This window comes from Dermacentor andersoni, chromosome 9 (genome assembly GCF_023375885.2).
Source record: "Dermacentor andersoni chromosome 9, qqDerAnde1_hic_scaffold, whole genome shotgun sequence".
Classification (NCBI taxonomy): domain Eukaryota; kingdom Metazoa; phylum Arthropoda; class Arachnida; order Ixodida; family Ixodidae; genus Dermacentor; species Dermacentor andersoni.
The window spans coordinates 27,187,769-27,206,272 of NC_092822.1; the positions used below are offsets into that span (position 1 = coordinate 27,187,769).

An 18,504-nucleotide genomic window follows, 5' to 3' on the forward strand; every position below is an offset into this window, starting at 1 on the left:
CTGGACCAAAACGAAAACTTAGTGGCGGTATAGGGTAATGTTTATAAGACTCGGAAACGGAGCGTATGTGTGGAGTAGCGTTACATGTATGGCTACGCGCAGCATACGTGAAAAATGAGGGCACTGCAAACTACAAGGTAACTGCAGCGCTTTTATCAAGATTATTAAAAATAACTATGTTTTTAAATTGAGGGGATTAAGGTTCCCAAAGTAACACTGGGGCTGCTAGAGACTCTTTGTAGTGAAGGGCTCCGAATAAATTTTGTCCATATTTGTAGTTATTTAATGTTTACTTCCCACCGCAACCATGGCCAGGGGGGTAGGACACCAGGCTCGGCTGCGGATGGTGCGTGGTTTGAACCCCACTGCCGGATAGCCACGATTTTATAGGACAGGTATTAGCAACTCACGGACAAGCGTCCGGCTTCTAGGGGTGTGTTGCTTGCGAGGGGATAGCACTGATCACTACATGTTTACTGTTCAAGAACCAAGGCAAGCAAAGCATCTCACAACTCAACCCACGCCGCGGTTTTCCTATCTCTTAAGGTTACGGCTAACATCTTTCGTGACACCGCTCGTTGCCCCGTCCTTAACTTCTTCTGAAGTTTTGGTATTAACCTACACGTTTCTACAAGGCATAGCCATCGCTTACCTATTGCAGGTTGCGCGTTCGCATGCCTCGTGACGCAGGCTATAAGCGTGCGGTCGCTGCTTGAAGGAGGCATCGCCATAGGGGTCCAAATTGCAGAAAAGAAGCGAGGCGTAGACGTGCTCTTTTTAAAACCTTTTTACTCAACAGCTGGAGTCATAGTAGGCGCATACACACTCGAGAATGCCTGTTACACACATGTATACTTTGAAAACACTGCTAAACAATGGGGGCTGCTCAATTTTGCTGGCCGAATAGTTCACTGAAACGTGCAAGGTTCGCGAGAGAAAACGGGGAAAGCAAACTCGAAGGGAACACACGCTGGGTAAGCAGCCGGGAAGTGAAACCGGAATTAAACCCGAACACATCTTGTATACATGAACACTCTCGAGCAGCCGGGAAAGAAAAAGCGAACAAGCGATAACACATTCAAGAATGATAACATCTGCGAAATATTGCGTACGCACTCGTGAAGCCAAGGAAGGTCAGAAGGTCTACAAAGAAGGACGAGGTAACAGAAGATAAAAAAATAAAAAAGGTACCCACGATACAAATGGCCTACGCAAGAGCACGCTTGTCACCAGCTCCGCAAACAACTATTACATCTCCCTTAATGCGAGAGAAACGCAACTCAACATGTGATGGCATGGCGTCTTCCTTTTAACATCTTGCGGATTCATGCACAACTATGTACACCGACACTACCGGACAGGCAGAGATGTTGAGAAAATGAGCGCGGGCGATTCGGTCCTGTTATGTATAGAAAGGTTATTTCAACGGCACTTGCGACACTGAGGAAAATATTATTTTATTTTTAGGTTAAGTCATGATAAGTAGACTAAACTGGGCGAAGAAGAGAAGGAGAGATAGCGAGGAGCAATCGCAAGCAGCCGTTCGGAAGCTGACCCAAAGATACCACATCAGGCCGGCTCGCAAAATATGCGGCTTACGACCAGCAACTTAACATCTCAGGTTTAATTAAGGCTTGAAAGCTTTCTTGGTACATCTGTTGGATGCGTTTACGTTATTACTAATATAATGACGCGAAATACGGATACGTAGCAAGCAGTAAAATGCTGGAAAATAAAGAAAGCTTGTAATCTGAGTATAGTGGTGTATGAGATTCCGCTGCATGAATGCAACAAAAATAAAATCTTTTGCCGCTAGTTACGTTCGAGACAGAAGCCTTCGACATTCAACTTAGAGCTACTGTCACGAACCTTGCTCTTTGTCACGAATACGAAATATTGTCAAATTTTATATCTCCCACGAGTCCAACTACCTTAACTGAGCTGGTGAAAAAGGACTCTCCTTATAGCAAACTGCCTACGGCATCATAAAAAAAAAAAACACAACTTCTACAATCATAAGTGCAATGTACGTTTCAGCAGACTCCCATTGCTATGCATGCGCGAGAAATTGCCAAAAAAACTTAGCTTATCCTAAACTTAAATCAGTTTTTTTGTTCTTGGTAATATAACTACGCTTCATATCCTAAGGCTTATCTTATGCTTCTGTTTGCAAATCTACTCACTTTACTGCCACTTTCTTTTTTTTTTAGCGCACTGCTGCGATACAACTTCAAATAGTAGCGGCTGTTGCGACTGAGTCGGTGTTAAAGAGGGAGTCTTTCATTTGCATTCAGTGTAGTGTAAACCGTCGCAACAAATTTCCAAGCGAGATAGCTTTGTTTACGCCAGATAGCGACTGAGGACATAGTAACAACGCAAACAAAGGCTGCGACGTTTCGACACAGCTACATTTCAAACGATGCATGAGGTGATGCAAGGCTATCGCGCTTATTCTATAGCCAATCTTCCACTGTCACGGCATTCCTGATCGCACGCGGCACGACACCTGCAGTGTTGAGGGGTGGAGGTCCAAAGCTGTTCCTTCGTAACAGCTGTTTGTTACTGGCCGGCTGCCTTTGCCAGTACGGCCAACATGACGGCCAATATACCTGTTGTTGCGAATAGTTCTAGCTTAAGAATTTTTTTCCGAATACGCTCCCAGATCATCAGAACACTTCGCCAGGTTACGGCTTCTGTGGCTTGAATAAGATGTCTTTGGTAAGTCAGCTTACGAGGGGCCGCCAGAAACGCGGCATTCATCTATTGGGCTACCCACCGGGCCGGGCGGATCACAGTTGGCGGAACCACATGACATAAGAGCCCGGTGCCAGGGAAGGCAGCCTCGTCTACGAGTGATATGCCCTAGAACCATGATAATGCGGTATTAGAGGCTAGACTCTTGGCGCGATAAGAAATAAGAACGAGTGGGAAAAGCAAGGCGCGAGATTCAACGATAGAAGGTAGCGGATAACAAAGCCGGCCTTGTTTTTTCTTTTCACAGGAGGGCACGTTGCATGGTTTTGTTTTCCAGTTCTGGGTCCAGGGGACACGCACACACACGCACACACACACACGAACCGGCATTGCGCGGCGGGAAAGTAAAACAAAACGTTCCTCGAGGGCCACTATGCGGAGTGAGAGAACGAGAGAGTTCTTTGAGCAGAGGGTAAAGGTGGCGCTCGCTCGCCTTGCTAGGCTACACATTCGCTGATTACGTCTCTTCCCCTCTTTTCTCGGCCGTGCCAGAGAATTCTGGTGACGTCATCTTTCTGGGAGTACCGGTCCCTTCGACGTTCGCCGACGTCTGGCTGTCGTCTGCATGGCGTCGTCTGCTCTGATCTTTCCCCCCTCTTACGGTCGACGTCGTTTCTTGAGGCAAACGCGTCCCAAAACCGTGCAGCGGCGAGCTTTTTCTTTTTTGCTGGGATTAGAAGGTGCTTTGCGTCCTGCTGAGGGCTTCGGCTGGTTGGCGCGGTTTGAGAAGAGGCGGAGGCGGCGTGGTAAGTTGCTGCTGTGTTGCACGTAACTCGAGTGAGGTGTCTTCGTCGAGGGTGGCTTTGTGCGTAAAACACACGTCCAAAAAAAGCAACAGGGCGAAAAACGTTCCCCCTCACGGCAGCGTAGCTGCGGTGTGCGCGGGGAAGCGGCAGATTCGCTCGACTGTGGGCACAAATTTGGTTCACGAGGTGCGTTCCCGGCGATGTCGACGCCGAAATGAGATTATGCGCAGTTGTCGGCATACGTGTGACCTCCGCGCACGGACAGGATGTGCGGCGAACACGATGGGTCATTTGACATAAAAGAGGTACTCCATCCTGCCTCGCGACTCACCATAGCGGCAACTGGGGACTCGCTAATGCGCTCATTTTCTTTATTTGGTGATAGGCAGTTGAAGTTGTTCGTGTAACGAAAGTTATTCTCATAAATTGACAATCTCAGCTTGTGGAAACGCCGGCATAACATTGCTGGGAAGAACTAACTTGAAATCTGTGCATAAAATGCGTGATACTGACAAAACACTGAGAGCTTTACCATTGCCTTACCAATGTTTTTTTTTTAAAGAAAGGTCGGTTGTTGACTTCTTAAATGCTCCCCTGAAGAACAAAACAGCGTAAGTACTGTTTAATGAATATAATGCCTTTTGTTTGTCAAGTATAATCGTTAACCTTTTAGTTTACCGTCGACTCCCGGAGAAGATACCTCATTTAGAATATAACACACAGCATAGTTTCTAAAAAGCTCACTGCCTCCACTCTCAAACGCGCACCGTCTCTTGGTGCTAATTAATGTAGTAATTAATGTATTAAATAATAATAAATCAGTATTAGCAAGCTCATAATGCTTACAGTTGAGAAATTAGATAAGCCTCATTCAATCATTTCAAGCTCAAACTTAGCCTCTATTTGCGCGCACCTGACAGCCTCCTGCTGATCTATATCGGGACGATTTCACCTTTGTGGTGTAGTTTGCAGGTTGTCAAAGCTTCAGGATGCTTCAAAGAGAGATTATCCATTGCCGGTCGTGCTATTCATTACTACCACGCTACAACATCGCATCGAAGATAAACAGCAGACTTTAACTCTTTTTGCAAGCAGATTTTTCGGCAACGTGAACCGACGTATAATATGCAAATAATGCCTCTTTTTTTGTCAAATGACCCATGGTGTATCACATGAGACGGAAACGTCAGTGGATAAGCAAACCGCACGGGTACCTTGCGCCAACACAAAACGTATGACACTTGGCAGGCACAAAACAAATACACACAAGCTTAGTGTGCTCACTAAAATGCTTCTTTACGAAAAATTACTATGCGCATTCAAGTCACGCAAAGGGCTGAAACATACCTATTTTAGGCGCATTGGTCAGTGGCATCATAGAAGAACCAACTGACGATACGGAGAAGGAGGTACAGGGAGGAAATTAATGGCATCGGCACACACACCAGAAAGACATGTCAAAGGTCGCCACGGGGATCACGTGATTACTCTGGCTTTCAGGTGCACTAACGTATACAAAGGGTCACATTCCATGTTTTGGTGCACGTTAGGTGGTGACACAGGCGTTTGGTTCCTGCCCATTATGACTAGGAGGTGCATCAGATTGAAGAGTGGACACACAAATGGCACATCAGTGTACACTGGTGTTTGTTTTGTAGTCATCACAGCTGTACAGAGAAGAGCGTAGATATTGTCTGGCTATGCAAGAACTCCGACAAAAAAAAAAGAATACGAGAAAATTATTCCTTTGAAACCATCACAAAAGCGCATGGTTGTTAACAAAAGTAAAATGCGAATAGACACGGCGGTGGGACCTGGCAACGAACTCTCTGACGTAATTTGTAGGAGAGATTTCTGCCTTCGACACGCTTCGCAAGTTTTTAAAGCAAGGCTTTCGTTGGCACTTCCCTTATCTTTGCGTAGACGGCTTTGTGGCCAAGTGAACTGGGCCGATCTTAGATACAGTGTAATCAAAGGAGGTGATTTGGGGGGCCGATTCTAATTCCTGTCCACGAGAGTTGTTCCCGCAACAAATTTAATCTAGTTTGCAACGCGGGTCGGCCATGGAGTAAGTGCAACGCTGCAGCTAATAACATTTAATCAACAGAACTAATCAGTAAGTGTCCCCGGCAGCATATCTTAGTAGGTCTATTGGGAAGCCATTGCTTCACTTTGACAATCATCCTCGGATGGTACCTGGCACATTTTTATTGTACCTAATTAAGTAACCCATCAGTCTGGTAGCTGCCAAAGTTATTTATGCTTTTAACGCTTGGGAAGTCAACTATGTCAGGCGCATTATGATTTGTATACTTATCCTCATCGTAGACAAACAATTAAAGCTCAACTGAGTAACATCAGTGCTAACAATAAAATGAGTTCGCTTTATAGTTTATGAAAACACTGTGCCCGTAATTTTCTTACAGGGATTCACTGTGTGAGAAAATATTTCGCGAACAACTAGTGAGCAATAAACACTGCTTCTGATACTTGGCACCGATTCTATGGGTTCCATTGCCATGTCCATTCGCAGTTTATTTTTGTCACTAAATATTCATGTTAACGAGATACAAAATCAGAAACGTATTTGTACCAAGAACTTCAACTCAAGCAAATGTTGTTTCAAGGAACAAATGGAATGAAGTCACAGGTAAAAAGGTTCACCATAAGTACTTTCGACATCACAGACAAGGGAAACAGTGAACAAAGAGTTACTCATCGACAAACAGTTGACGATTGGACAGGGCAAAGTGTCCAGCTAAAATGGTAATGATAATGTAAAGAAGAGCAGTTACAAGCGTTACCTTTGTGATTGTTATGATGGTTAATGTTTCACGCTTTATTAGAGCTAGGCAAAAAAGCAAGCGTTTCAAAAGTTTGAAGTCCATTTCTTCCGGCAGGCAATAGATGTGGCTTAAAGTTCCCCGCAATGAAATGTAAAATTAATGATAAACGCATCCGTAATCATTGTCATATCGAATTGTAGTAAACTAGTAAAACAGCAATAACATGTAGCAATTGATCGAATAAACTGTCGCCTAGAACTTTGTGCACATTGTGCTCAAAAATATTCCGTAAGGAATAATATAACTCGTTTTTGTTTTTCGGGGGAGGGTGTCAGAGCACAAGCATGGAACTCGGCTTGTTACAAAAAATCATGTTACGAGAGAAACAAGGCTGTTTGATGTAGTTTCGCTGACCGTGTTGTTATCTTTGGCGATGCCTGCATATATTTATTTACCTGCGCTCATCTTGGAGCCCTCTTCTGCCTGAACACTCAATCTTCCTTATTCCAAAAACAGATATGCACGTCGCCTGCTTTCTCGCGCAAAATTTTCTCTTGGTATTCGACTTGTTGGCTTGTTTTGTTAATCTCCTTTTCTTTTCTTCCGTAGCCGTGTTCTTGGGCGCCACTTTAAACATGCGTTGGAGGACGAAAGTCTGATTACCCATGGCTCACTTTTGCTTTCATGTCTGCAGGCTAACTTGACCCGAGAAAAGTTATTTCTGATAACTGAAGCCTTTCGGATACATTAAACAACTCAAGCCATGAGCCAAAGCAACTTCTATCACAGCGTCGGTAAGCCACACGCTGCCACGTCCTTGTTCAGCTAAACTTAACTGCGTCACTTCCTCGGTTGGTTGAACGAAGTCTCATCAACTCTTTATTGAACACGCAGAAAACTTTACCTCATTTGCGGATGCATCAAGCAACCTCGTCAAACAGGTGCGTGGGAGTGGGTTTAGAAGTAAGTGAACGCCGGCTCAGACGCTTTGCCTTGTACATTCGTCAACACACGCTACTCACGACCGACCGAAATGTGATAGATGCTTCCACAGCGTGCCGACGCAGGCCGCTGCATTCGCGTGAAGCTGATATGCATATTGAAGTTCCTGGTTTCAATGCGCGCGAGCTCCGTAGCCGCCGCAGGGGAAGAAAACCGGGCACGTTGTGGTAGGAGGGAAAAAGCGCGCGGCGGATTGCCGTCGCGTGTTTGACACACTCGTGCAAGGCAGCAGCGACGGGCAACGGAGAGACGACCCCGAACGTAAAGTGGGCTGCCGTGACACAAAGGGGCAGAAGGGGGAGGGGGTGCATTCAAAACACTCACATCCACGAGTGACGAAGTACGGTGATGTGAACACCAGGCTGCGTTCGCACGTGCGTTCCGAATCGCCGCACCGCGGATCACTGCTTGCGATTCGGGATCAAGTCGTGCACTTCGGATGTCAGTTTCTGTTTACACGCACTCGGCTGATTCATCAAGAAACCAACTAAATTTGGGCACTCTTGCGTTCGACATTGACGCATGCGCGGTGTAGAAGCGAGCGAAATGCTACAAGGGCCTCCACGTTCGCGGGTCTCAAGATTTGAACACGCAGACTTCGTGTGGACGTGTTAACGTCAGGCGCCAGAGGTACGACTGAGATCTCTCAACGCACTGGGAAAGAGTGTGCTTACAGTGTGCCGCGCAGCAGTGCGGTGACGTAGTTACACGTGTGAACGCGTGCCGGAGTTGCCGGAAAAGGCGTGGATGAGCGTCACTGCAAAGATTCATGGGATGCGACGGGGAATGCGCGATTTCGCAACACACCGGCCACAACACATGTGTCAGAAACGGATCGTATCGTACATGAAGTGCTCTGTACCCGAAGGTGTGCATGACACAGCAGTTAAAAGTAGACTGGATGCGACACAACTGGTGAACTTTACAACAGTCAGTAATGTCCTCGGGGACGCGTCCTTCAACGAAAAGTAGGAATTTAAAGGGGCGCAGTGCCTTTAGCTTTGCACAGCCGTAGAGGAATGGGCACGATTTGGGAAACTTTAAAGGGTAAATCTGAAAACTACGGGAAATTAATGTCGACTTGCAATTCGCGTTTGGTTGAGTAAAATTAGTCGGAGAAATGCGCCGGTTTACATATAACACAACTGTTTTTGCAAATCGAGAAGCCCACGGAACGTATTGGGTTTTACTCATGCCAGTGTTTTCTGCCTCATTCTTTAGGCATGTGGGTTCGCGCCAGGCTTACGCACAGTTCCAAATAATATGACCGACGAAAGCAGTTGAACTGACCATCAAATTCGAGGACGCTGATATATGAGGCGAAGGACTTGTGAGATCGGACTCGACCACGAAAATTGGAGGGCGCGAGGCAAGGGCTTGGCATTCAGAGCCTGTGCATAGATATTTCAGCTTTTTCAGAAAAAAAAAAAAGAGAAACTAAGTACCCTGAAATAACGTGCAAACTTCTTGTAATGTTTGCTCTTAGACGTTGGCTTTTTTTTCTGTAGTTAAGTTTCCCGACATATATTTTCTCTCATAAATATAACTCCGGCTTCGTCAAAATATGAGCCAGGAAATACAAGTAGATATGTCCATGTCTAAAATATCACCTGAATGCTAGTCTTTGTTAAGACAGAAAAAGTGGGACACTTGGCACTGAAATGTGAACCAAAATGGCGTGATTCAAATATTCAACGGAGCGGATGCTCAATTTTAGCACACACTAGCAATAATAAAGGGATGCACTAAATCGCATTCATCTTTCTATATGATGTATATTTAGGAGATATGTGTTATGCCCTTAAACGTCGATATGGCTCGACCTTAGATATAGAAATGGGTGGCGAAAGATAATTATTCAGAAAAAATCAAGCAAACCTGCCGCAATCCTGCACATATGCTTGATTGGATGCACAAGAATTCGATAGATTTACCACTTAGCGAGCCTCTCACAGAGGGTTTCAAAATGATCCGGTCACATATGTGTAAGCAACGTGAATTCTTAGGAACTGAATACGGCCTCCCACACAAAAAATAGAAACCGTCCAGGTGGAATCAATAAACGCCGGGGTTTTACGTCATACTAATCATGCATTGTTCATGCCGTTGTCAACGTGACGATAACAAAATTGTGGTTTGGTCGTACTCGCGACAATTCAAGGAATAAAACTACGCCGAGATTTTATGATTAGCTGTTAAGATACACGCATTCCTCGGTACGCTTAGAGGAAAAAAAAGTGGCACACAAAAATTCAATAGGATTTCTAGATGATGTGGACAGAGCACCGACAATTTTGAGAGCCTTCACGAGACATCTGTAATTGCAAAGAATCTTCAAACAGTGCAGCGCAATTTCTCAGCGTAAAATATGACATCCTAACAACACCATGTTCAACAACAACACCGGTAACACACAAATCTTAGATTTCTAACAATAGGTCATGCTGTAGCATGGGTAGACTATGTATACACGTACGCAGGTGCATGCTCTACGAGCGAGAACAGCGGCTCAACATCACACTCGCATTCAACAGGGCAATGTAACAGCGTCTAAAACAGTCTCTATAACGGCGTCTATACAAGTGACGGATACTAAGGCGGCACCGAAGCCTGTGGTTTCGCACGTCTTTATTACGCTTTTTCCCGTCTTATGGCTGCTTTAGTTGCGTGATGCGCTGAGGGTATTGACGAAAAAATATTGCCCAAACGCTCGTGCCACAAGTGAGGCAGATTCCATTCGTAATGAGCATGATTAATGTGCTCAAGTCTACAATTTTGCCCCATGTTTCGCAGCATACTCGCGGACAATTATTTGCGGCAATGAAGGAAAAGCTGCGGTGATGCAGCGCACGCCTGAAAACACCCCCGAGGACGGTTACACTGTTTCTTTCAGGCTTGTCAAAAAGCTGGGGAACAGAAAACCTAATCGTCTTTTTTATTACAACACTTACACTGAAACAAAACACTGTTACAATTCTCAAGGATAACAAGGTTGATCAAGCGACTTTGAGACCAGAGTTAAGGATTATCGTACGCCGTGAACGGCTGTGAGCGTGAGCCCGTGCTGTATCTATTTCCTTATCTTTCTTATCTCCCACTACCCGTCCCCGGTCTAGGGAAGCAAACCTAACTTTTTTCGCTGGTTAATGTCCCTGCCTTTAGCCTTTCTTTCATATCTCTATCTCTCCCTTAAAATGAGACGTCATTGAGACCACCGAGTGTCGGATTTAGATTTTCCTTATGTTTTTGTTTTCTTCTCTTACATGTTTTGGGAATGCGAAACTGCCGCAAGTGACAAGTTACGCAAATCCAGTATGTCCTCTCAGAAAGCGAAACAGAAAGCGCTGACAAAATCTACGGGACTACTCGGCGCACTCGTAGTTTTTTCCTTCACTGCCCGAGAAAGTTGTCCGCGAATGTAGAGACGTTGCCATTAGTTGGCGAGAATCCAATCCTCCTTGAAACGTGTTGACGCTCCGCTTCGGAACGATGCCCAATGTGCGTTCAAATGGCGCAGAATCAAGGTAAATCGGGGTTTCCGCATTGGCTGTGATGCAATTCCATCAATTTCGTATCGGGATCATCGTGTACGATGGTCTGCTTACAAGCATGTGGCACAAGCGTTTTGTGCACTCATGAAAGCACGTCAGAGGAACGTCAGCACGAGGAAAACAACAGTAAGTGAGCAACAGCGATGGTTGTGTGAAAGGTGCAGAGAGCACAGTACCGCACACGCACGGGAATGCGAAGAGCCCAGTGGTTAGGAGGGTGCTCGATGGATTGTCAGAAAAGAATGTGCCTCGTCACGTGACACACACGCAGAGATGATAGAAACGAAGAAGCAGTGATAACGCCTTCGACTTAGTGCGCACCATGAAAAATTTGTTCGGACGACGTCTCTTGTATAGGCGTTTCCCTCTGCGCGATAGGCGTACATCCCTGAAATCACGAATACGCTGAAGCGCCCTGAACAAACGGATCAGCAATCATAATTGAACAGCGATACGAATAAGCAGGGGCATCACTCACAACTACAGCAGGTTTATGCTTGGTAACTTCGTTTGATATATTCAAAGCCCTTATACCAGAGTCAGAATTGATGATGCTGGAAATGTCTGTACGGTCTTTATTACACGAACCTTTCCTGTGTCACGACAGGAAATATTCAGCTGAAAATAAGTGAAAGGCACTATTTCAATCGAGCTATGAAAATTTTAAAGATTGTCACAGAGATGCAGGTTCTGTGACAAGACGTTGCAACGTTTTATTACGACACTATCTCTCAACATGAGGTAACTTGACAGGAAGATGGCAGCTTGAAGTGATTAAGAGGGGTCGAACAAGAAACTTCGCTGAAGTCGATAGGGGGACTTCGTAAGCGCAGCGATTGCCGCGCTTACAAGGACAAATCTTGCTGTCGAAACGCTGGTCTCAGCGACGCTCCTTATTCTACCACTGTTAATCACTGAAAACGGCTGTAGCCTCAGAGCCGTAGTTTTCATAAAAAACATTTTCGTGCGTGGAAAACAAAAAAAGTAAACGGATCACTGCTTCTGCGAGTACCTTGGTTTTAACGAGGCAGTGGAATGTTTCTGCACTAGGTGCTAAAAAAATTATAAAATTTGGTCACCGCTGTTTGGCGCTTACAAAGATGAGACACATCATTCTCTCCCGGTGCGATGAAAGCGTGGTTATATGCGAGCAACTCCGCACCCTCCGGCAACCTTTCGGGCAAGCAACAAATCGCGTGTACATGCTACGTACTACTGACGCGCTTGCATAGACCTTCAGGGTGGTTTCACACACGATAAAGAATGCGGAGGCGAGGGAAATTGAAAGAGGAAGGATGGACGTTCAAGGGGGTGCAGGTGCGTTATGTTTTGCAGTGAGCTTATAACATGGTCACACGAGGAAATTAACGTGCCGGCTCCAGTAGGCCATTAACCAGAATCGAGGTTTGCGAGAAGCCACGATCAACGGATACAAAATAGAGTCCATTCACGCTTGCACTGAGGAGACACAGGAGTCACCAACAACAAAAGTAATTTGGGATTATTGATACAAGTTCACATGAAGCACCGCCTGTCAAGACTTCTGAACCATAAAGACAGCCGGCTTTGCCCCTTGAGTTTTATGCAGCGCAAAGCGATGGAGTCAAAAGGAGTCGCCTTTGCTGTTCTGGTCACAGGAGTGCAGGTGTAGCAAGTGCTATGGGCAAAATGTTGCCTTCGCGTGTATTGGTACTGCGCTAGGATCAGCCGTCAGCTTTGTTTGGGTGACACTGCGGGTGGTGGTGGTGTAGGCTTAACACACACACACACTGCCGACATCTACGGTAAACGCTCGCTTTGAGTTCGATGATCGTCAAACCTGTAGCTCATGTTTCAGAATCAGCGTCGTCGTTGTATTTGGAGCTAGCGTGAGTTTCGAGGAGTGGTTCACGAAGTTTACAGAGCTTCGAGATGGAACTTGGTGTTTAGTACGGGTGCTTCTTACCTCTGCCAAGCGAAAAATGCCTTTCACGAGGTAAGATTTCGTGTGTCACTGAAATGGGTCATGCGATTGCGCGGACAGGCGGGAGTACAGGTCAACAAATATGTAACATATCAGGTTCAACATCCGGGGAATATTTATTCCTGGTCGATATATACGGCAACTTCTGCCAAGTTCAGGCTGGATCATTTGGCGCGCTGCAAAGCGAATGAGGAACTTAAACAGGATGTGATATCTGGGAATCCTAAAATATGTGACAAATCTTTTGAATAGTGACGACTGCACTATATTAACCCTGTATTTAAGAAAGTCACTTGGACAGTCTGAATGGGGTACCTATGAGAGATCAGAATAAACTATCACATTAACCTGGAAACAAAAAAAAGAGCTATCGCAATGCTCACTTGACATTGGTTAGTATGCGCCGGCGAGGCTACAACCTTACATAGAGAATGAACTAGAACAATTGAGGCAGTTCTACAATACCGTCTGAAAATTAGCTTTATAAAGAAAGTGTTCATAGAATTTATGGAAAGAGAAACTAAAATACTAAGACAAGTTTCATATCACACAACTCGTAATCAATCCTGAGTTAGCTTAAGGCTACTTTCATAGCAATCACAGCAAGATATGACTTTGCGAAATTGAAATAGACAAGAAAGAACCCGTTCTATCCGATAAATATACGAAAAAAAACAAAACAAGTTTTTATACAAACAAGACAAGTTTTTACTTGCGTTAATGTAGGGGTAGTCATAATGTCCTTCAATGTTTTCTCAAACCTCGAGTAATTTGCACAACGTCGCTTCTGTGTAGCTAATGGGATGCCAAGATGACATAGATTTGTAGTCATTGAGCAGCATTGCTGTCAGTTCTGCACTTCCATATGGTTGCTACCTCCTCAACGATTCGAAGGACAATCCTTTACCACACCGTTTCGTGATGTTCAATGCAACGTAACAAGGACTAGAGTTGTTTCCTAGTTTACTGTCCACTTGACGACAGTTTAATACTGACGCTACTTCATCCGAAAAGAATGCACTCTGGCACGCTGGCTGATAGTTACCCACTATTCCAAGCGGTTTGTCAAAGGAAGTGTTACTCGTAGCTATTTGGCAATTATGACTGTAGTTTAAATACTGAATATCAACGCCCTATTGCGAGAGCTCAACAAAAAGGTAGGTTTGCGTGCACTACACGCTTTGCCTTGAGGAGAAGACCACTCTTTGAGCGAAGTGTTCTTGCTTTACTCATTAAAGCCTGGCTGGAACTAGCATTCCATTCGGGCCGCGTGCTCAGGAGAGGCTGGTGAGAAAAGCATCCACTCCGATCATAGTCTTGACATGGCTATATATGTCGTGTGCCTATGTATGGTCTTCTATAGAAGTTAACAGGTAAGCCGCGATAACGAAAATGAATACGCACCCTGGTAGTGTGTAGCCGCAATGTTTCCTTGCTCCAAGGACAACACATAGTAAAGAAACGGCATCGACGCCAGTCGCCGTTATGAGACCCTGTGCGATTTTGTTATTTGTTTCTTTTTTCGTCGCTGTAGTCATACTGGTACCAGACATGTTTTAGTTGTTGCAATGTCAAACCTATTAGGCGCCACTTGGGCCAGTGTCAGGAATAACTGGTAGTGAAAAACGTCGACACCTGAGCCACAAACACCATCCGGCAACAGTCCCGAGTGACTTAAAGTAGAAATCAGTACTGCATGTGCTACGCACTGAAGCTGGAGAATGAGAAACTAGGCTACCTACAAGGCGTCACTGAAATCGTGACTCGTATGAGTGTTCGTACTGTGGTATGTTCTCAGCAGCGTTCGTACTAGGGTATCATCAAGGGCTTACAGAGAACAAAAAGGATCCATTTCATCATCTCGTACTCCTGTTCACTTGCACTTCAGCTTGCGATTACTCAAAGAAAATTAGATGACATCGCAAGAAAAGCCTAGCGCCACGTCAAAGAGTGCCGAATACACTACACGCTTCAAGTTCGCAAATTACATGTTCAAGGTTACTTGCTTGAAAAATGGGCGTGACGTCTAGCTTTAGATGGGAAAGCACCATCCTTGAATTCTTGTGGCCCTGGATTCTTTTCTTGCGTTATGAACGTGAGATTACACATAAAGTGGAACAGTGCACATAGCTCAGTAAAGATAATGATGCGGAAAATTACACACAGTGCGATGAAATCCGCCATGGGCACAGATACAATTTCGCAGAAAAAAGAAGCCAGAGGAAATTTGTGCTCATTCGGACCAAGCTCACGCATTTCCTCCTCAATTGCACTTCATTACATGTCAAGTGAAAGTTTCACTGAGGATAACCCGGCACACGTGAACACACTGATTGAAAACAAAAACAAAAAAACGAAAACACACGTCTGCGTCCTTGATTTGCATGGAACCGTTATGCCATTCGTCTTTACCAGGCCTCTAATGCCCAACTGCATTCCTGCTGACTCGGACATTTTTTCTGGAGTCCCGAGCACCGTTACAGCTGGCATAAAGGTCTCAAGAACTGTGAGACACATGTAAGTATAAGTATCATTCGGTACGCTTCGGCAGAAAACACAGAATATTTTGCGTTAACAGAAGATGATAACTAACACAAGCACAACTTGTCTCAAAAGGTCCCCGATCAACGAGGTTGCGGTACTTATGGGCATACGGCTTGTGGTTGCGCCACGTTCACCACGTGCTGGCTTTTATTCGACACCGTAGCAGCATCTGGGCCTCTAGCGACTCCTCCAGCAGCAAAGCAGGCCAACGATAGTGACAGCAGCGCCAACACAGAGCCTTACGCTCGGTAGGACCACGATCGCGCTGTGGCGTAAGACTTTCCGATACAGATGATACATAACACCGGCAAATACCAATTGCTAAAACCTCAAGCCAGAGGCGAGCTGTCATTCCGTACCAAGCCCCGGAAATCCAAACCGAAAAGCACCTCCTAGCTTGATCGAAATGCATTATCCTGCATAGTCCACACCTCCCCAGTTGTTGGTGGTGGCGTAGTCAGTGGTTGCTACTTGAGATCAGTGCCAAAACAATAAAAAAATATGGTAGGGCCGTGTATGCAGGGTTGTCGCGCTCACGCCTGCGTGGGGTTGCCCACGGCTGGCGAGGGGATCCTGGGCTGCGGCAGGAGCCTCCTGGAGGCCCTGGGCGAGGGCGACCTCGACACCGCCGGCGAGGTCCGCGGTGGCGAAGAGCGCAGCGACGGAGACCGTGACGACGGAGACCTCGACGACGCCGGGGAACGCGGCGATAGCGGCGACCTGGGCGACAACGAACGCGGCGACAGAGGAGACCGCGGGGAGTGGTGGGGCGACGCCGTCGGAGACGAGGCCCGTGGCATCGGCACTGGAAGATGCTGAGCGGGAGAGATCGAAAGAAGAGGAGGAGACAAACGGGACGGGGAGGATGAAGGTGGAAGATGGAACAGCGGAAAAGGTGGTGGTGGTAGTAGAGGACGAAGAAGAAGAGCGGGAAGAAGTGGGTGGAACACAAGAGCGCAGATAGATCGGCATCGAGAGTTCTGTCTTTTTTTTTTTTACTTTTTTTGACTTTTTTTTTCTTCGCAATCTCGACGGCTCGGGATGCTGTCCTGTGTCCCCTTGTCTGCGTGCTCTTGCGAACCCTGGCCTGGGCGCGGTCTGCCCGCGACTTCAAGACGCAAGCTATTTGCCGGAAAACAGCTGCGACTGGTGGAGGGGTGGGAAGGTGAGGAAGAGAGAGAAAAGAGAGAAGAAAAAGGAAAGAGGAGCTGCGGCGGATCTGCTCCAGCAGTGGTTTTATTCTTCGGGCGCTGGCGATATGTGAACAGGCCATTAACAATTTTCTCCGTCCGCAGCGCGCGAATTCAGTTAACTTTTTTTTTTCTCTGCGATGCAAGGGGGACAACATCGATGCAGGCGTTTCAGGGACGGGATGCAAGCTTTCAGTATTGATCGTTGTAATCTAAGAAGCGCCCTGGGTACTTTTGTTTCCGTTCCGGCTCGTTAAGGCCAGATGGGTCAAATCCTGCATGCCAGATCGAGATGCCTCCTTTAATGGTGAAGCTTCAGGTGCCTGCAAAATCCGGCTGGGTGAAATTCAATGCGTGTAAGTGAATACCGCTTCAGAGATTTGAACAAGGCATAAGGTGCTTCGAAGAGGACGTGATATTTTGGCAGTAAAGTACATCCCTGTGTTGCTAATGGTCATCAACGCTAAGCGATCTCAATCCATGCGTTTTAAGCCAACTTGACGGAAACGTCGCAATGGAGGAGGCCTGTCAGCAGTAATTTAGTGAGCTGCTTGAAGTGATCACTCGAACTTGAAATAACCACGAGAACTCATGGAGCTGACCACCTACATCCGTGGTGGAACCGAGTCTTTCTTGAGAGTTTCTTATAATATACTGCAGACATAATAACTGATGGCAGGTTAGTACACCTAAATTTTGTTGTTTTACTAATGACTCATTAAGACAAGTACCTAAGATGTATAAAACGTTCCAAGATCTAATCGTAAGAAAGTAGTGCAGTACCCCTTCACGATTCTTTTCACATTTAAAAAGATCCAGATGCCCACTGAAAAGCTGAATATCTGCCTTACTGCACTTAAAGCTGCAAAATTAGCCTCTTGGATGCTGAAGGTGATGAATAATATGCTTATTTTTTCCATTATTTAACAGAACCAAGACTGCCAACGAATTTGCGCACACGAGATAATAACTTAGGGCCTGTTTTACACCGTAGCTTGTCGTGAGAGGAACTACAAACCAGTCTTTAAGCCGTTTTATGTGAAATCGCCGCCAACTTTTCAAAATATTAAAAAAGAATGATGTCAGCGCTATACTGATAATACGTGTTTTGTTTATGAGAATACGAATTTCACCCAAGACTATTTGGCACGTGAGGGAGAAATAAGGTCCGATGCGCTCACTACGATGGTGAGATCGAAAGTAGTTCAAGAACTTCCCGATTCTGAAAATCTGATATTTGGGTACTGTTCGAATAACGTCCCAGTGAAAACGAAAATATGTTTTTGTGTACCAGAGAAGAAAAAAAGGCAACAAAAAAGCTTCTCTCTCTTCATGTACACTCTAAAAATCTCCAGTCTTGTCCCAGTTGACCAAAATGTCTGGAGTCTGGGTAAAAAGAATGTTGTCAAAAGTCAGCAAAGAAATTAAAAGGCGAAAATAGAAGTTTAAGAATTACGTGGTGCCAATCGATTGGTTGCTACAAAGTAAGTTGGATAGTATTGAAACGCTAAAGCGTTTAGCACTGCTTAAATGCACACTTTCTTTCTTAGACACCGGATAATGCAGTCCGCTTGACGAAAATAGCACCACAGCGTTTAATGCCGTGCCAACAAAATGTACTGAAAGAAGCAAGATCAAGGAAAGCAAACGTAACTTCTCATGTCAGGAATGCGACATGTACAGGCTTTGTAAAAATTTTGCATCATGTTTCTAATGGCGCTTTTTAGAGTGTAGCGTGCTTCCAGAGCAAGAAAACACAAGACAGCACACAGGGAGCATGATTACTGCATCTACGCACAGCCATTTCGCATTCAGCCCACAGTCGGGAACACAGCTTCTCTCCGCGCAAGACGCACACATTTGGTGAGGGACCCTTCGGTTCCCACATCCTGGCAAAAAACGTTTCGCCAGGGACTTGTCGAAATCAGAACCCACAGCTCGGGTGTAAGAGATGAGCGACTACACGTT

General features: G+C 45.6%; 1 protein-coding gene across 3 annotated transcripts in view; it reads right to left on the reverse strand.

Moving 5' to 3' along the window:
- Nucleotides 1–772: 772 nt before the first annotated feature.
- Nucleotides 773–18,504, reverse strand: part of bma (SCY1-like protein bma) — a 426,844-nt gene continuing 409,112 nt past the window's right edge. For 2 of the 3 annotated variants that reach the window (XM_072284465.1, XM_072284464.1), the window contains one exon: nt 773–16,161. In XM_072284465.1, coding sequence (XP_072140566.1) covers nt 15,880–16,161 — 282 coding nt within the window. In that variant the 3' untranslated portion in view covers nt 773–15,879. Of the gene's footprint in view, nt 16,493–18,504 lie in introns of all 3 variants that reach the window. The other variant, XM_050175166.3, reaches the window with a different exon arrangement.